Source organism: Sapajus apella, unplaced genomic scaffold, assembly GCF_009761245.1.
Source record: "Sapajus apella isolate SASKATOON/1434 unplaced genomic scaffold, GSC_monkey_1.0 scaffold37, whole genome shotgun sequence".
In the NCBI taxonomy this organism is placed as follows: domain Eukaryota; kingdom Metazoa; phylum Chordata; class Mammalia; order Primates; family Cebidae; genus Sapajus; species Sapajus apella.
This window is the reverse complement of record NW_022436977.1, coordinates 22757163-22776512: the sequence shown is the minus strand read 5'-3', so window position 1 is coordinate 22776512 and position 19350 is coordinate 22757163. Positions and strand designations below refer to the sequence as shown.

Here is a 19350-nt window from a genome sequence, read left to right as displayed (position 1 = left end):
CACTGAGAAGTAGACATCAAACTGGCTGGGTTATCTTTGTTCCCTCCCCTGGCTCCTCATTCTGCGAGGCTCCCAGATTCAGTCCTGAGGGTGCCTCCTCATCCCCAGCTGAGGTCCTCCCTGAACCTCTGGCCAACATCTGGGCCACAGCCTAGCCCAACCTCCTGCTCCCTGCCATCCCATCATGTCCCAGTGTCCTCCCAAGTCTGATCTGAACACAAACGCCATTGTTCAACACTTGTATGTGAGAGAAGGTCCCCAACCGCTCTGCACAAGCCCACGTTTGCCTCCTTTACAAGCCTTGCTGGCCTGCGGGGACAGACACTGGCCTTTACATTCCTGGAGTTGGGGATCACATAGCTAAAGCAGAGACCCTGTTGTAAGCAAATTGTCATGTGTGTGTGCCTTTTTCTTGGAAGAGGCTCTGTGGTTTACATCAGCTTTTCAAAATGTCCAAAAGGGTTAAGAATCATGAAAGCACTGCACACTTTTTTGTGGTTGGTGAGTGATGATTCATCTCTTAGAATGTAGGTTCCCGCTGGGTGCGGTGTCTCATGCCTGTAATTCCAGCATTTTGGGAGGCCAAGGCGGGTGGATCATGAGGTTAGTTCAAGTCCAGCCTGGCAAACATGGTGAAACCCCATCTCTACTAAAATTCAGAAAATTAGCTGGACATGGTGATGTGTGCCTGTAATCCCTGCTAATTGGGAGGCTCAGGCAGGAGAATCGCTTGAACCCAGGGGGAGGAGGTTGTGATGAGCCAAGATTGAGCCATTGCACTCTAGCCTGGGTGACAGAGCAAGACTCCATCTCAAAAAAAAAAAAAAAAGAATGTAAGTTCCCATTCATTTATCAAATATTTACTGAGCAGCTACCATGTATTAGCCGCTGCTTTGGGCACTGAGGATACAGCAATGAACAAAACAGACAAAAATCCTCACCATCAGTAGATTGACTTTCTAGGAGCCAGGGACAGCCTGAAGCTCTATGAGGCACTGAAGAAACACAGCAGATTCTAAGTTGTGAAGGCTGTGCAGTTCTAAGCTGTGAACCCTATGAACATTCTACTAACAAGTTATTGATGACGGAAGGCACAGCGGTATTGATGACGGAAGGCACAGCGGTGTTGATGACGGTGGCCGCAGCAGGAGCCAGATCAACTCCCAGATAAATCCCTCACTGCTGAGCCCAGAGGAGGGGCGGTGGCCTGTGACAGGCAGCCGTAGTGAGGAGGTGGCGGGGAGAACTGAGATGCCCCCACCCCATGCCAGCCCAAAGCACTGCTCCCCCCGTCCTCACAGCTCATGCCAGCTGGATGCCTGTGAGTCCCAGACCAGGCCAGGCCAAGACAGAGGCTGGGCTCTGGTCACCCTTCCCCCACCCAGGAGCCAGAACTAGCACCTTCTTCCCAGACTCCGCACAGGTGAGGCTTCCCAGCACTGGTATCCCTGACTGAAGTCGGACTGTGGCTGTGGTCCCTGACAGCATGTTTGTGTGAGAGTGCAGAGAAGGCGGCACAGGGGCTCAAGTGCCGCTGCAGGGTCCCAGGTGGCTTAGCACTGGGGCATATGCTGCAGAGGCCACAGCCAGATGGAGAGGGCCTGGCTGGAAAGGGATCTCCTCTTCTTCAGAGATCTTAGTGCTGCCCACAAGGGAGGTTCTAGATAATTTGAAGAGTTCCTGGCAGGTCAGGGGAATGGGAAAGAGGGAGAGCAACAAACAAGACTTGCCCAGACCAGTGATGCATCTGGGAAAGGGGCAGGAGCCCAGGCGAGGCTTCCTGTGCCCCGCCCAGGCCTTGCCACCTACCCACCCCCCGGAACTAGCACAGCCCCTGCCCCACATACAGGAATACATCCACTCTCGCCCGATGAACAGATGCCCCTTCTGGACACACCCATTTAGCTCCTGGGAATGGTGAGACTATATCTGCATAACGTGGCCACCATGCACATGACCAGAGAATGTGGCACATACTCAAAGGTTGAAGCATGGGTGATTAGCAGGGGGACATTTCACATCTCCCACCTGGAGCACCCCACAGGCTTTAGGATGCTGGGAAGAAAAGGGTGATCTGGGAGGAGGCATGAGGAGGCCAGAAAGCAGAAGGAGGGTTAGAACGATGGAGTCACCCACCCAGCACCTTGTTCTTGATTCTTGACAGCAGTGCATCCAGGAGCTTGAGGTGGGGTTGGGGCTTGGGCCATTCTGCAGGAAGTATGGGTGGATTGGTCTCTGTTTTCCATCTTGGTATGAGGAGGACAGCTGGCACCTCGGCACCCTCAGCCCCTGTTCTGTGTGGGTCTGAGGACCCGGGCCCTCTGAGGTCCTTCTGTGCCTGGGGTGGGCCCTGTGGTGTACCTGATTCTCTCCACACCTGGCTGTGAAATGAGTGCTGCTGTCTTCTGTCCTCGATTCCCCAAGATCCCCTGGAGAGATCTACTGCCCCATCTTCTCCAAGAGGAGGCCACTGCCGCAAGTCCAAGCTGCAATTGTGCAAGAGCTTTCCAGGGTCTGGGGCACCTTGAGGCAGGTCCTAGAGAGAAGGGCAGCAGACCCCGCACAGAGTTCCCATTGCTCCTCCCTCTACACGCCCTGGCTTTGAGCAGGGTGTCTCCTCTGGGTCACAGTCCTCTGTCTCCTGCCTTGGTCAGCCCCCAACCTTCTGCCGGTCCAGAGCCATTTGGAGGGCACACCTCAAGGTCTCCATGTTATTCAGAACATTGTACCGGCTCAGGGCCACCAGCCGATCAAAGTCCTGGGGCTCATAGGTGAAGTTCATCATGCCATAGGGGGTATCTGGCCTGTTGATCATAAAGTCCCCAAAGGCCTTCTCCTCAGCTGTTTGTCGCTCCACACCTGTGGATGGGGGAGACAGAGGAGAGGCCAGGCTGGAGCCCTCCACGGAACTGGCTGGTACAGCTGTCCTTGTGCAGGACACCTGGCTGGCTCCATGCGGGCCCTGCTTGGGCCGCATCTCAGCTCTCAGACCCACCAGGAGAGGCTGGCCCTATGTAAACGCTGAGACCCAGGGAGCAGAGGGCTGTAGGGGCCAGCTCAGGCCCACCAGGAGGCATGCTTAGGGACATTCTCCAGGGAACCCACCCTCAGAGCAGTATTCCGTCACCCTCCCAGGGCTCTGTGGGTCATTCCCTGGCCTGGAGCTTCCCTTACCTGGGGCCAGGTGTGTGCGGAAGGTGCTGTTAACAAGGGGGAAGTGCAGCACGATGGGCGAGCGGGGGTCCTCGGCCTTGGTAAACAGGTAGCACTCGCGGGCCTCCTCCATGTCCTCAGGGCCCACCTCGATGGTAGGGAAGGGGATTCCTCTGTCCAGGCAGTACTTCTCTGTCATCTTCAAGACCTGGGCAGGAGCAAGCCTCTGACCCCCACTCCCCTCCACCCTGTCCACCCCCTATTGCCCCAGACTCACATACACCTTTTTCTGTTTCTGACTAGCTGAGTGACTTCAGGCAGGTGACAGCTCCTTTCTGAGCTGGTTTCTCATGTGCAAAATAAAAAAATTTAAACTCCCCTATCCAGTGGGTTTATTGTGAAGATTAACAACAATCAGTAATGATCGACAATCATCTACTGCCTCAATATCATTCCTCCCAAAACTACCATGGTCTTCCCTTCTGTCACCCCCTCTGCTCCCTATTAGGGACTAATGTCAGTTTCACAAGATTGACACGCCACAGTTACAGAAGGTCCATGTCAGAAGAGGCTTTGCCAATCCCCAATCAATCCCAGGTGTTCACTGGACCCAGGACAAGGAGAAGACCAAAAAAGGGCTGCTCCAGCAGCACCACCAGAACCCACATGGGAATGGGCCTCTGCCCACCACCCCACAGGGTTTGAGGGAGTCGCTGCAGGGCTCCAGCATCAGAGGGGACCCTGATGGCTCTGTTGTTACCATGGTAACAAAGGGGCCACAGACCCAGGTCAAACTGGAGTGGGGAGTTCTGTCATGAACGGGCAGAGTCTGGAACTGGGGGTCTTCTATAGATAAGCCTAGAATATTCCTCGGGACCCTCTTTGGCTGTCTCTTCCCACTCCCACCATAATCTCAACAACTCTCCTCCTCCAGTTGGGAGAGCCGTGATGCCAACAGCATTCACAAGGCACCCCCTCACACACAGTGTAGAACCCAGGCCGTCCACAAAGGGCGATCCCCACACGCCCAGCCAGCCCCCCTCACTAGAGCCTTCTTCCCCTCCTCTCCTCCCTCACCCTCTGTTCACTCACTGCAGGTGCTCCCCACACCCCTGCCTCCCCAGCTCACCTCAAAAGGGGCTTCCAAGGAATAGTCGAAGGACAGGATGAGGTCCACCGCTCTTTGAGGCAGCAGAGCCAGTGGGAATGGGGAGTTGATGGCAAAGCCTCCGTCTACCAGGTACAGACAGTCCTGCATCGGAGTGAGCTGGTTGGGGAAGGCATCCGGGTGTGTGTCTGCAAGGAACGCATGTGTACGCACAGGGGTGAATGCAGTTGCTCTTGTGAGCAACCCCTTCTGTATTCGCATTCACATTCCGCTTCTCTCCGTAGAGTTCTCTCTGACAGTCATGGAGTCTCCCACCCCAAGTCTTAGGCCCTGCCTTCCCACTTCCAGCAGTAATGAGTCACTCTGCATCAGCCCATCAGCAGCAGGAGACCACACCTCAACTCGTAGACCAAAGCCATCACTGGCCCCAGTGAGCCAGAGGCACAGGCAGGAGGGGGAGCCCCCCTATCTCTCACCCAGGGCAGCACGCACCTTTCCAGGTCACGAACTCCCTGCCAGCCACATAGTCCTTGTGCAAGCAAAGGCCCTGGGTGAAGTTAAAGTTCTGGGCGGAAGTGAGGCGGGAGGTGAATATGTCCAGCACAGCCTGGGAGAAGGGCCCTTGGGGGGTGAGGAGCCTAGTCCGAAGCCTCGAGGGGTCGTGCAGCTGAAGCTTCTGGCAGTCATCTAGACAGGGTGGGACAGTGAAATAGAGGGAGAAGTGGCGTCCTCCTTTGCCCAGTGGTCCTTATTTGAGCCCTCCCCACATCCTCCTCCTCTGTCTTCCTCCCAGGCCTCTGACCAATCCCTCATCGAACCACTTTGAAACGACTTTTCTTTTGTATCCTCTATGTTTTGCAAACTGCCTATAACATTGTATTTACTAAATAATAATTTATCTTCCACCCTTTCGAAAATAAAGTTTGCATCTACAGCTTCTAATCAGGACTTTGTCCATTAAACACTGACTGAGCAGTTACCACGCCCGGCACTGCACTAGTCATGAGGGCTGCAAAGGTGAATGGGGCCTGCCCTGCCCCTCCCAGGTGCACGGCCTACTTGTGGGGGAAAGTCGCATAAAGAGGCAATAAATTATGACAATGCCCCAGGGTAAGGATGACAATAGGTATGTGTATATGTTCCTAGGGGACCACAGTGGTAAGACTCTCAGGCAGCCTAGAGGGTGGAGTGGAAGAGAGATGTCTGACAAAATGACATCTTTGAGGGAAGTTACGCTTATTTTTTTTTTTTTTTTTTTTTTTTTTTTTTGTCTTTTTGTTATTTTCGTTTTTGTGGAGAACGGGGTCTCGCTATATTGCCCAGGCAGGTCTCGAACTCCTGGGCTTAAGCTATCCTCCCGCCTCTGCCTCCCTAAGAGCTGGGATTACAGGCGTGAGCCACAGCGCCCGGCCAAAATGACATCTGAGCTGATCTGAAAGAAAAGAGCAAAAGCAATCCGCGGGAGAAAGGCGGGAAGGATGCCCTGAACCATGCGGCTCCCACACGCTATTTAAGGACCAGGCTGAAGAGGAGCTACTGATGATCTGTAGACAGAGTATCCACCAAATACCCAGTAGTCCTGCACTGAATGGACCTAGCTGGATCCCAGAACAGAGAACTTACAGGTGTGGCTTGATCATACCTCTAGGCATCTAGAGACCCTAAGCTAGATGTCATTTCCTCAAGACCTCCCTGAGTCCAGTGGGACAGCCAAGTCCTTCTCTGTCCCCTCCCTCGTTCTTCACGTCTCTGCCAAGGCCCTATTGCTGGAATGTGGTGTGGGAGGGGTTCAGGGTCGCTAGCCTCACCTGTGATATTCACACTGCCTCTGTACCACTCCAGGAAGCCGAGGCCTGAGCCGGCAGTCTTTAGGAAGATCTCATCCAGGCTGGCAGCAAAGGCACTGCCCCACACACCTAAGGAGACAGTCAGGGCCCCACCCCATGTCAGGGCCTGGCCCTGGCACCTGCCTGTCCCCAGCCCTCCAGCCTTGACTCACCTTGCAGGTAGCAGATCCGGGGCTCGGGCTGGAGCTGCAGCAATCGTCCCATGAAGAACTCTGAGCCAAAGAGCTCGGTGGGAACATACGCCCCATACTTGGGGAAGCCGACCTCATAGGGGGTGAACTCACACCACTCTAGGGGCCCAAGTGAAGGGAAAGTCACCAGGGGCTGCCCCCATGGTGCTTGTGCCCAAGCAGGAATCTTAGCCCTGCCAGTGACAGGAAGCAGCAGCCCCACTGTACTCCAAGGTGTCTGTGTGCAACTACCTCCTATGGGTACCCTGATTGCCCTGGCTTCTCACACCTTCCCACCCACCACCTCCTCTGCCTCCTTCCTTTGTCTTCACACCCAGGCACCTGCAAAGTCTTCCCCACTGATGTTGGTGCGGACGTTGACACCGGCGTAAATGGGGTAAGGGTTCTGACCCTGGTGGACCGCCTCCTGTTGGTCAGACAGCTTGGCAGGGTTCTCCTGGGCAGGAAAGAAGGGAGGCAGCTTAGCCTTTTGGGAGTTCCATTTCCCATCCCCGTGGCCTGGGGCTGGTACCCTGCAGGGTACGGCATGCCAGCAAGAGAGGCTTTGGGTTGCCAAGGCCAGTGCTGTATGGACAGCTCTCTGACGGACAGGCTTCAGGCCGTGGCTGACGGGAGCCCAGTGTGGGTCTGTACAATTCCGGGGACTATGGAAACACCCTCCCACCTTCTTTACTATTCACAACAGTACATCAGAACACCAGGGAGACAGGGTGACATTGTTAAGGGAATCCTTGAAAAGTCAGTCCAATTTCTTTAAAAAATAAATTACTGGAAAATGTAGATTATTTGCTTAGAAATGAGAAATCACTTGTGATATCCACCCACAACTGATCACCACACATGGGTGCAAGGTTCTTTGAACTGGCTGCACCATAGGCCATACCATAAGTCCAGCCATGATGACCCCCCTGACCCACAAGTACACCTCTGGATGGCCTCCCAGAGCCAGAAAGTCTGAAGTAGGCAGAATGGCTGCTCCTGCGAAGCCTAATTCACCGGCCTGGCGACATTGTACCGTTGGTCCTGCCTCAAATGTTCCTGCCTTAGCTGATAACCCAACCTTGTGACTCTGGACCTTATGACCCGCCCCCCAACCGCCATCCCAGCAATACCCCCCGGCTTGCAAAAACCGCCGTGAACTGTAACTGTTATAACTTTCCACTGCCTACCCCAAACCCATAAAACCAACTCCTATCCCGCCGCCCTCCACTGACTCTCTTTTCAGACTCAGCCCGGGTGAACAAACAGCCTTGTTGCTCACACAAAGCCTGTTTAAGTGGTCTCTTCATTCAGAGCAGCAGTGGTGGGGAGCAGCTCTGAATCTTACTGACTGTAGCTGCAGCCAGGCTGAGTGAGTTACGGCTGGATTGGCCAAGAAGGAGTAGGCGTGGTGCTAGGCCTCACTTCCAGGTGTGGGCTGGAATTACTTTCAAAACATCCTGAGACCAACTAAAATCAGTATCTCTGGAAGTGGGGCCCAGGCATGAGAGTGTTTGAAAAGCTGTGCCAGTGATTCTAACGTGCAGCGAGTTCGGCACTGCGGGCTGGGCTCTTCCCCAGCAGGGGGAGCTAGGGAGGCGAAGCGGTACCAGCCCACCCTGGGGTTTCACTGCTGCCCCAGGGGAGCTGTGACCTCGGGAACAGCTTTGCAAATCAGAGCTTAGCCAGCGGGATGAGGCAGAAGCAAGGGGCAGGTGGAAGGAGAGGGGAAGAGCCTGTGTATTTCCTTCCGGCTCTTCTCACCTCCTGGTACAGGAAATATTCCACGAGAAGGCCCCAGAGGTCGATGAGTGACACACTGTGGCCACTGCGCTCCCGGACCCCAAGTTCCTGAGTGTAGTACTGTAGCCGCTCCGTGGACAAAGCTCCTATCTTACTGCTGCAGACGCGAACCTGGGCACGCTCAATGGGGCCCTGCAAGGCCACCTGGGACCAGAGTGGGTCCCTGTAGAGTGTGGAGATGCACCTAGGGATAGGGGGTACATCACTTGCACCTGCTGCCCTGCAACCAACGCCACTCAAAGGGGCCCTTGGGACTCAGCCTCTTCCTACCCCTCCTTACCCCCATGACCCCAGCCCCTCAGGGACTCCTTTAGATCACCAGGTCACACCCCCACCCTTTGTGGGGGTCTCCTTTACCCTGTGCCCTGACCCCATTCGCTTACCAGGTGGATCCAGAGACCCCACTCAGGTAGGTCACAGTGTCTAGGAGGCCGAGCTCCTGCAACCCCGCCAGGCTGCCATACAGAGAAGACATGGCTCGGGTTCCACCCCCGGAACCCAACACAGCCACTACAGGCACCTGGGTACAATAATAACAATGATAATGACTCCTGCTAGCACTGTCTGTTACATGTTATTGCCTATACATGTCAGACATTATTCTAAGAGCCTTACATGTATTATCTCATTGAATCCTCACAGCAATCCATTGAGAACTCCATTTTCCAGATGAGGAAACCGAGGCATGAAAAGGTTAAGTAATGTGCCCAAGATCATACAGCTATTAAGTGATGAGCTCTCAAACCTAAGCAGTATGGCTCCAGGGATAGACCTTAAGCATTCTACCTGGAAGATATAGGCTGGGAAGGTACATTTGATTCCCCCAAAAACAGCTAAAGCAGGTTCCTCTCAACTGTGGCACTCTTGATATTCTTGACCAGGTAGCTCTTTGCTGTGGGGACTGTCCTGTGTGTTGTAGGATGTTTAGCAGCATTTCTGGCCGCCTCTATCCAGTAGAAGCCAGTAGCCTCCCTCCACCTCTCCTCTCCCAGCAGCAACAGTGAAATAGATCTCTACGCATGGACAAATGGCCCCAGGGGGAAGGAAATAAATTGCTCCCCATTGAGCTTCACTGAGCTAAACTGACAAAGGCCAGCAAGCAGCCTGGATCTGCCCCCAGACACCAAAGGTGCCCAGAGGTTTTAAGGTCTCCTCAGGATCGGAGGTGCCTGGGGGGTCAGAGTCAAAGCTTTTGCCTGCTCAGCTTTTCCACAAAGATTTGGCTCATTACACCCTGGATTTTTGGCCCTTTTTTCTGTTCTCTTTTCTTCTCCTGTCTTGAAAAAAATGCTCCCTGGCCACTGCTCACTGAAGGAGCTGTCGCTTCAGAGTGCTGGATGAGGCAGAGCAGATACCTGGCATGAAGTGGGCATATGTATTGACCGAATGAACGATCTAGGCTCATCAGCGCTGGGCCACAGTGACAGTGTTTCCTGAGGACACAGGCAGCCAGGAGGAAGACAGCAGCCTATTCCTGATCCCGCGTAAGTCCCTCTCCCAGCACCCCTTTCTTCCTGCCTCCCAGACACAGGCTGGCTGTCGCTATACCCAGAGGATCCCAGGGACCCCCCCCACCTCCACATCCCTTTTACCACATTACAGAACCAACTGTGTCCCCCTCCAAATTCCTTTGTTGAAGCCCTAACCTCCAATGTGACAGTACTTGGATATAGGGCCTACAAGGAGGTAATAAAGGTGAAATGGGCCGGGCGCGGTGGTTCACTCCTTGAATCCCAGCACTTTGGGAGGCCGAGGCGGGCCGATCACAAGGTCAGGAGTTTGAGACCAGTCTGACCAACATGATGAAACCCCGCCTTTACTAAAAATACAAAAATTAGCTGGGCATGGTGGCACATGCCTGTAATCCCAGCTACACGGGAGGCTGAGGCAGGAGAATCACTTGAACCCCAGAGGTAGAGGGGGCAGTGAGCCGACATCATGCCAGTGCACTCCAGCCTGGGCAACAGAGCCAGACTTTATCTCAAAAAAAAAAAAAAAAAAAAAGCAAAGTGAGTCCTGGGGTCCTTAGAAGAGGAGGCAGAGCCACCAAGGGACACACTCTGCACACATGCACAGAGGAACAGCCACGTGAGAACATGGCCAGACGGCCCCACCAGGAAGAGGAGAGGGGCCCCAGCAGAAACCAGCCCTGATAATGGCACCTGCATCTTGGACTTCCAGCCTCCAAAACTGAGGGAAAAGTCATTTTTGTCATTTAAGCTACCTGGTCCATGGGGTTACAGCAGCCCACACAGACCAAGACATCCAACCCTGGCAGGGCTGATTGGCCCTAGTCCCATATGGGGTCCTGGCTCTGCGGATGGTGCCCATCAGCTCAAGTGAACAGGCCAACCTCCTCTGCACACAACCTTCCTCTGGGCTTCCTGTCCACTCTTAGCCATGATGGTCCTCTCAAGGGAAGAGGCTCAATTTGGTTCTAGTGACTCTGCGGTCCAGCCCCTCCTTCATTCCATACCTGGCCACTGTCCGGAGCCTCACTCAATCCCAGCACCTGCTGCAGGGCCTTGGACACAACCTGCTTCCTCCTGTCCAGAAACTCCTGCTCCCCATCACAGAGGTCAAAGCCAAGGCGTAGGTCCAGGTCCGCGGAGCTGCATCAAGTGGGGCAGGGGCGGGGTTCTGGGTTCCAGTGGACAAAAGCCTTGGGCCCAGCCCAGGTCTTTCACACAGCAGCAGCTCCAAGGGGGAAGGAAAGGTGTCATCCCCACCCCACAGCCTGAGCTTTGTGGGCAAGAGAGCGGAGCACTTTGGGGTATGTCCCCGCACTTCCAGCCCAACCCTGAGAGGCCTTCTGCCTGAAGTCCCACTCACCTCATTTCCACCTTCACACTCAGAGCCACTTCCTAACCCTGAAAGACACAGGGGCCCCAACCCTGAGCTCTCTGAGCAGGAATCTCCCAGGGAAATGGCTCCCCTACCTGTAGCCCCCACAGCCCTGCTATCTCTGGCCTGACGTAAATACTGTGACTGAGCTCTGGGCTGGCCTCATCCAGTCACCCTCTTGGCTCCCTCATCCAGACCTCTCTTGGTGGTCACAGAGAGCAGGCAGGGGTCCCTCTGGCACCCAGACAGAGCCTTACCTCCCCCAGGGCCACAGAACGCTGTTCCTCCCAGCCTAGGGGCAGAGAGGAGAGCAGGATGCCTCCCTCGCCCAGCTTGCTGGTCTGAGTCTCCAGCTCCATGCTGGGGCCACTCTGTGGAGAAGAAAACACCCAAGGAGCTCTCCAGCGGGGAAGAGAAGGCGCCTTCAATATGGCCTTGGAGCTACGGTCCTGCCCTTTGCCAGGCGCACTCACCTGCACAGCCGCGAGCTGCTCCATCAGCTCCACGTGCAGCCTGGAGCTCAGCACTGGGTTCGCGTGGAAGGTGAAGGTGGGTAGGAGGCCTGGCTCTGCAGGAGGCTGCAGAGGCAAGAGCTGTGGCTTCTCATAGGCCCCAGGCACTGCCAGCTGGAGCTGCCTAGAGCCTGAGAGCAGAGGGCCCAGGTGAGCGCACAGGTGAGGGGTGGGTCTGTATCTGTGCGGCTCATGCTGGCGGTACCCCTTCCCTTCCCCTAGAAAATGCCAACACCTATCGCCCTGCCCTCTCGAGCACTCTGCTCAAAGAGAAAGCCTCCAGGAGGACTCTTGGGTCCTCTAGCCTGTCCTGGTCAGAATTGGGACTTGGGGAAGGATGGGAAGCACACAAAGGCCTGGAGGGGAAGGCAGGGAGCGGGGAGGAAGCAGGGCTCTGCCCATAGCCTGTGGGGCTGACAATCTTGAGATGATTCTATGTTTATTATAAGAATAAGCAGCTTTCAGGCAGTGGTTTCCTCTTCTCTTGCCACACTTCAGGCTCTTTGCTCATTGGGCTGGGGGAGGTTTGTGGTCCAAGAGAAAACCAACGGGCTGCACGTTGTTCTGTCCTTTGTTTCCAAAAGTGTCAGATGTTGGGAGAGGAAGAAGGTTTGCAGAGGCGGGAAGAGGAAGAACGGGATGCGTGGGTACAGAGAGATGCACGTCCTGGAGAAGCAGCGGAGGCCGGCCCAGGCTGGAAGACGATGCCCAGGCTGGGAGGCGATGCACAGGCTGGGAGGCACGAGGGGGTGGGCTTGTGGGTTCCAGAGCTCCCTGCCCAGCTTTTCAGCAGCTTCCCGGGGAGGAGGCCACACCCCAGAGAGAAATGGCTGCACAGGACATCCAGGCAGAGGGGGCCATAGACAGCCTCCCAGGAGTCCCAGCCCCTAACACAACATGGGAGCGACAAAGCCCCAAAGGATTCAAGGACAGCGGACACTGAGGGGTCAGAGGTCTGGAGGGGACCCCGCCTTACAGCCCTCTTTGCACTAGATGAGGCCCGGAGACTCGACATGACCCAAGCGTGGGAGGGAATTCAAGAACATAAGGAAAGTGATATTTTATTCACGCCAAGGCCTACGGACTGAGATGGAGATGTGCTATTCATAAGAAGAAACCATCTAATCCATGGTTGAGAGAACCGGCGTGTCACAGACCTACTACTTACTGGCTGTGTGCCCGTGAGCAAGCGTCTTCTTTGGGCCTCAGTCTCATGAATTAGAGGACAATGATTGTGCCTGCTTTACACGGTTGTTAGGAGGATTATGAGATAAGACGCATTGAAATGCTTAGCCCAGGGCCCGCTTCAGAGTGAGTGCTCCGTGTTCCCTGGGCGGGACTCATCCTGCAGGCTCAGCCTGTCAGCACTGGAAGGGGCCTTTGCTGTCACACAGCCACCACTGCAATCTCACATTCCAACTCCCCGGCCTGGGTGGCTGCCCTCTGTGGCACTGGGTTTAACAACCTCAATTCTTCATTTCCCCTGTATTCTCACTCTGCCGTGTGACTTCAGCTCCTCCCACTAAAGAGGCCAACTGTAGGCCAGGCGCGGTGGCTCACGCCTGTAATCCCAGCTCTTTGGGAGGCCGAGGCAGGCGGATCATGAGGTGGGGAGTTCGAGATCAGCCTGACCAACATGGTGAATCCCCGTCTCTACTAAAAATACAAAGATTAGCCAGAGGTGGTATCGCGTGCCTGTAATCCCAGCTACTCAGGACGCTGAGGTAGGAGAATCTCAAAAAAAAAAAAAAAAAAAAAAGAGGCCAGCTATGTTCCCTGCCCTCCAGCTTTGAGTGTAACCCTGTTTTGGCCAATAACATGTTAGGCCGTGGCCAGGATGTGACCAGGCTCGACAAGCACTTGCTCAGTTGGGCTTGCTCTCTTGGGCCTCTGCGGATGCCTTGAGAACATGCCTAGGCTAATGGGCTTGTCATAGGAGGCAGAGGAGGGACACCTGGCGCAGGGTGGACCCCCCCACACACCCCCACCCCCGCTGACCACCAGGTGTGTGAGCCGAATAAATGCTGCTTGTATGCCACTAAGATCATGTGGGTGTTCCTTGTACAGCAATAGTTGGGCGGTTACAACCTCTTTGCTCAAACGCTTCCAAGGGCAGGTCATTCACTGCCTCCAGGGGCAATCCATCCCATGGTTTGGCTTTGAGCAGCGAAAACTTTAAGAACTTCCTGCCCCGGACCCGCCTCCTTGACATCAGTAGTCCCAACCCCAGGAGAGAAGGCGAGACCCGAGGCCACTGAGCAGACTCACCGAACTCTTGACATGGGGCTGTCCCATCTCGCTGGAGCGTGCCCTGGATTCTCAGACAGGGGTGAGCCTGAGGAAAGCAGAGCTCTGTGGGAGCCAGACAGCCCATGGGCCGTAGCCAGGATGGAGGGAGGGAGGAGGGCTTGGGCCGGGGTCTCGGAAACAGCCCTCCCAGGACCTGGGCCTCAAGGGTAGGAGTCTCCTACAGCAGCTCAAGGTCATACCCAGCCCCTTTCCCCAGACTCAGAGGAAGTGGGCACTGGTGGGAAAGGGGGAGGAGGTGAGGAGCCGTGAGAGTGGCTGCTCCAGTGGTCTCAGCAGCCGGACGCCCAAGTGAGTAATCTGCCATGTGCGAGGTGGGAGGCTGGAGTTCTGGGCTGTCCACCAAGTGCCTGGGAGCTTCTTGTCCTTCCCCTCTGGAGGTGCTTTCCTAGCATGTCTCCCCTCTGAGAAGGGCTTCAGAGGCAAGTGGGCCTGATGGGCTCCTACAGGGGCTACTCACTGCCCCCCAGCCCGGGATAGCACCAACCTCGCCTTCCCCACTCACCACCAGAACCCCATTGGTGATGACTTCAGACGCAGGTACCTGGCTGCAAAGGATGAGAAATATGTGGGACATCTTGGCCCCATCATGATGGCTGCTACAATCATGTGACTGAAGCAACAGGCAGAGTCTGGGAAGCATGGCAGCATTTGGGGTGGGGTGAGGCTGTCATCCAACATGCAGTGGGTGTCAAGACCAGGCTGTCTCCTCCAGGCCAGGCCTGCAAGGCCAGTACAGGACATGGTGACTGGCCCCTAGGAGCTGCCGCAACTCAAATCTTGGAGTCTCTGAGGAAGTGGGCTCTGCCAGAACTCACCTCTTCTCCAAAAGGAATTCCACCTGCAGCTCTTGTAAATCCTACATGGAGGGGGAGGGAGCACCAATTGTTTAAAGGCTCCAAAAGCCCCCACAGCTGTTCTTGCCTGCCAACCCTGCTCGGCTCCAGGGACCAGAAGGGGAAACTGACATTTTGGCTTGTCATGGACACAGAAGGGGCAGCGGTATCTCTATGGAAAGCCTCATTCGTTCCAAAATATGTGTCAGGTGCTGTTCTAGACACTGAGGATTCAGCTGTGAGTGAGACAGGCCACACACTGCCTGGAAGGAGCTCGTGTTTTTGTTCTATGCAAGGAGGATGTGTGAAAGCTTTATTGGGTCGGGGCTGTGGGATGGAGGAAGGTCTGTCTTGGATGCTTGGCCTGTGCTGGCCGGAGCCCCCTCTTCAGTAGCGTGTGCTGGGCCTCCGTTCCTCCAGCTGGGCTCTCCGCCAGCACTGGTGGGCTCACCTCGTGGTCAAGTGGGAAGGTGTGTCTGTGGGGTTGACCACATTTGAGGCTCCTCAGGTCAAACAGGAGCTGGGAGAGCCGGTCACTGCCCACGATGTCCTTGTCATAGAGGGTGAGCTCCAGGACGTTCTGGGGACAGGTCAGGCAGGAGGTCGGAGCCTGCGGCAGGACAGGAGGGCAGCCACCTGAGGAGTCCCCTCCTTCCACAGCCTGGCCCCTGGCCCTCACCTTCACAGCGCCATGGATCTGGTAGTGGAAGGTCTCATTCCACTCGGGGTCACTGCAGTTGGCCACTATCCTAGTCTGGGCAGGACTGGGGGATGCCGTGGGCAACCACAGTTGCACGTAGCAGTCGGCTTTGGACACTGCAGGTAGGACAGGGGAAGGGTTTTGCTGGGGGAGGCTGGGGCAGAAGGGAAAGGAGCTGAATGGGGAAGGGACGCTGCCCAAGTGGCATGGAGGGGTGAGAAAAGGGAAGGAGAGCTTTGATGTCTTTCGTTCCATCTTGATTCCATACACCTCCCATTCACCTGAACAGAAGTCCTGCAGCAGCCAGTTGGAAAGATCCCTTGGCAGCACAGGCCATTCATTCCACATACTGCCTGACTCAGGCAGTCAAATCCCCTCCCAGTGCGGGCACCGGCATGGAAAGCTCCCTGAGAGCACACACTGACTTGGAGCCGCAGCAGGCCTCACACTCTCACCCAGGGGGGACTCACAGGCGTGGGGAAGAGGCCAAGTGGGCACAGCTCTCCCCTCCAGCCGTGCCTGCCGTCACCTCCGTGGACAGCACAGTCCCTCCACCTACTCCACACACACTCTTGCACTCACACAAGCACACATGTATACACACACACTCTCACACTGGGACTCACACACATGTATACACACTCACATTCACACATTCACACACACACTCACACTGGCACTCATGTATACATGCCCTCACACTCTTGCACGCATATACACACAACACGCACACACACGTGTATACACTCATTCACACCCACTCATGTTCACACACTCCCACTCACATATACACTTGCACTTGCACTCACTTGTACATGTGTATACACACACTGACACACTTGCATCACACTCACACTTGCACACATGTATACACACATTTGTGCTCCCACACTCATACTCACTTATACATCTCACACATGTATACATCTCACACATGTATACACATGCACTCACACTTGAACACACACATACTTGCACTTACACGTACACACATGGATACACACACGTATACTCACATACATGTATACACATACGCACACGCATATACACACATGCACTCTCACTTATCACACACGTACACACACACACACTCTTTGCTGGCCTGAGCCGAGCTCTGAGGAGGCCACAGGGAAAGGACAGGGAGAAGGCTGGTGACGGTCACTCACGCAGGTCTGTGCCCCGGATGTTTGTGGCCCTCAGCACCTTCACCTGGAGGTCATAGTATGGGTGGGTTTCCCGCTGCAACAACAGAACTCCGGGGACTCAGTTGCTGGTGTGAGCCTGGTCCCTCACCGATTGTTCCCCTCAGCCCATCATAGAGCAGCAGCCTGGCACGGGGTCACTGATGTCTCTGTGCCGCGGAGCAGGGAGACCTTGGCAATGCCCAGGCACTGGGAGTTCAGCACCTTGGTGACACGTCTGGATCCTGGAACCCATCAGGGCTGGGTTCAAATCTACATCCAGCATGGACTCACTCAAGCAATGGCGGCTGTCACGCACCACACACCTGCGGCTCCCCGCAGACCCCCGCGCCACCACTTGAGCTTGGGAGTGGCTAGGATTGCTGCACTAATGTGCTTGAGGAGCAATTTTAAATCAATATTAAATTTAAAATCAATATTAAGAGAGAAAATGGTGACACCCTCTCTCTCAATTTCTCCCTGACACGGGTCCAAAGACCACCTAGGAGGCAGCGAGCAGGTAGGTGAGTGAATGCCAAGAGTCACCAGCCCTGCCTGTACCGGTCTGATGAGTCACTGAGGAGATTGCAGCTGAGCTCAGGAGAGATAACATCAGTGTGCCACCTGCTGGGAGGGAAGCCTTCCCCTCACAACCCGGCCAGTCCAGGGTGGGGGTGGGAGGGGTGGCGTGGGGGGGACCCTCTACAGTCTCGAGCTTCCTTAGCAACAGCCAACCCACCAGAGACAAGTGTCAAGTGAACTAGCCCTCCATTTCCTAATTGGAGGGAGCTATTTCCTTTTTTTTTTTTTTTTTAACAGCCACATTTAAGCTAAGAGGAAGCTATTTTCAAAAGCCACGGTCTAATTTAAGCTCTGCCAGGTAATCTAGAATAAACAGGTCCCACCCCAACTCAAAATCCCGGGCTGGGGCTGGCCTGCCTCCACAGAGCGCAGCAGCTCCCAGCACTGCCCTAGTCGGGTTTCCCAGGTCTTCTCAGGTACATTACCCAACAGTGCCTCCAAGGAGGGCCCCTCTTCTCGCTCTTCCGAAGCAGCACTGCCCCCAGGAGGGGCAGCATTTTGCCTGCCAGCCACCTTGGCCAGAGTGCCCAGAGCATGGCTGGGCAGCCCAGGCCCCAGCATGCAGCCCTGTCTGTGCTCCTCTGACTACACAAACTGCTGGCTCAGGTGTGACAGGTAGAGCTGAGCAGAAAGGGTGGAGCTGCCTGCTCTGCAGAGGAAGGACTCAGGCTGGATGCCCTGCTGGAGGTGGGGTTTGACATGCTCCAGGAAGTGACTGGAGCCTAATTTTCCCAGGCAGGAGGCAGCTCAGTCCCTCTCCAAAAGGCTCTCGGAGTCTGGTCAGCACTTCTGTTCACGAACTCCCTGGTTATCACTGGGCTGTTTGTGAAAAATAGACATCGGAGCCATTTCCAACAAGAACTCTAGGTGAGGCTGGCCCAGCTGGCCCAGAGATCAGCTGGCATGTGCAAATCAGGGACTAGTCTCCTCCAGCTGTGGAAAAGGCCCCAAATTAGCTACCATTCAAGTCCCACCTTCCCTGCGGATCTTGAGCAGAAGTCTAGAAATCTCTGATTCAGTGTTTCATCAGGGCTCAAAGATGTTTCTAATCTCTCCTGACCACCCTCATTAATTCTCCAAACATCAAGAGCCTGGTGGGTACCAGATCTGTGCTAGGCCCAGGAATGCAAAGGTGAGGCAGGCCCATGCACATCCTGGAGAAATTTAGTCTCGTGACTCCCTGTGGCTTCTGCCCAGGCCCGCTTCCTGGGTCAGTGAACGGGGTCCAGGTACAGACCGGCATAGGGGTAGGGAGTATAAGGCAAAAAAACAAGTCTACCTGTCCTTCAGCGACTAGATACAGGCTTCATCGTGATCTTTGGCCATAGGAAGCCTTAGGCTGCAGATGGATATGATGTCGGCTCTTCTGTGCACCACAACCATCAGGTGGCCAAGACAGGCACAGTCTCCGGGAAGAGTGAGGATCTCTGGGGCCATGAACTGTGGGAGGTGAGAAAATTTCTGTCCCTCAACTAAAATTCAGTCACCTCCACTCTTCCCAAGGCTGAGTCGCAGGATGAAATATGCAACATCCAAAAAAAAGATATGATTCAACTCCAAAATGAACCAAATGAGCAAGGTCAGACCAGAAACTCCACCTGAAAAGGGATGTGTGACGGCTAGTGACCAGGCCACAAAGAAGGGCCTGTGTGCTTAATTTGGATTGTGAAGCCAAGACCTGGCCAGGGTCTAAGAAATGAGAATCCAGCACCCTTGGTGATCCTTGTGAATGTGTGCAGGGGACCCACGGATCCATACGAGAGGGCAGAGCCAGCTTAGGATGGAAACAGGCTGGGGCCCTGGCTCCCAACTGATGTGCTTTCTGGGCTGTCCCACCCTCTTCTGGAAGTCATCGGCCCAACTACACAATAAAGTCATTGTCCCTAGTGCCAGATGTGACAGAAACAAGGACTACATTTTCTCTTTGGACCTGGCCAAAAGGAACCAACACTTCTCCACTTCCCAAACACCCCTGCGTCCCACCATCCCAATTCCTTCCAGTCATCATGGTCTGTAGGAAAAGGCCCTAGGCCCTACTACATGAGGGGGGAAAACACTTGGATCTCCTGGAGCTCCAGTGTGTCCGGTAGAATTCTGTAATGACGACAATGTTCTGTGTCTGTGCTGCCAACTCATCAGCCATGACCACACTGGCTGTACCAGGTGGCATGGGGTGTTTGTAATGCAAGCGTTATATTCATTTTTTCTTAGTCACTAATTGGCTTATTCTTCTAGGTTCTTTGTTAAATTACTATCTTTTCATTATTATTTTCATCAAACTCCACAGGAGGGGGAAATAAGAGACCC

General features: G+C 54.8%; 1 protein-coding gene across 1 annotated transcript; it reads right to left on the bottom strand.

The window, feature by feature from the left end:
* Positions 1–844: 844 nt before the first annotated feature.
* Positions 845–19226, bottom strand: PLA2G4F (phospholipase A2 group IVF). The gene is given in 20 exon segments (XM_032297868.1): positions 845–2859; positions 3175–3361; positions 4283–4449; positions 4754–4948; positions 6070–6177; positions 6261–6398; positions 6621–6735; positions 8043–8265; positions 8465–8601; positions 10558–10693; positions 10914–10951; positions 11183–11296; positions 11399–11568; positions 13706–13772; positions 14250–14292; positions 14563–14603; positions 15032–15160; positions 15260–15396; positions 16447–16519; positions 17469–19226. Coding segments are annotated over 20 exon segments (2538 nt in total). The 5' UTR covers positions 17580–19226; the 3' UTR covers positions 845–2650.
* Positions 19227–19350: the final 124 nt, after the last annotated feature.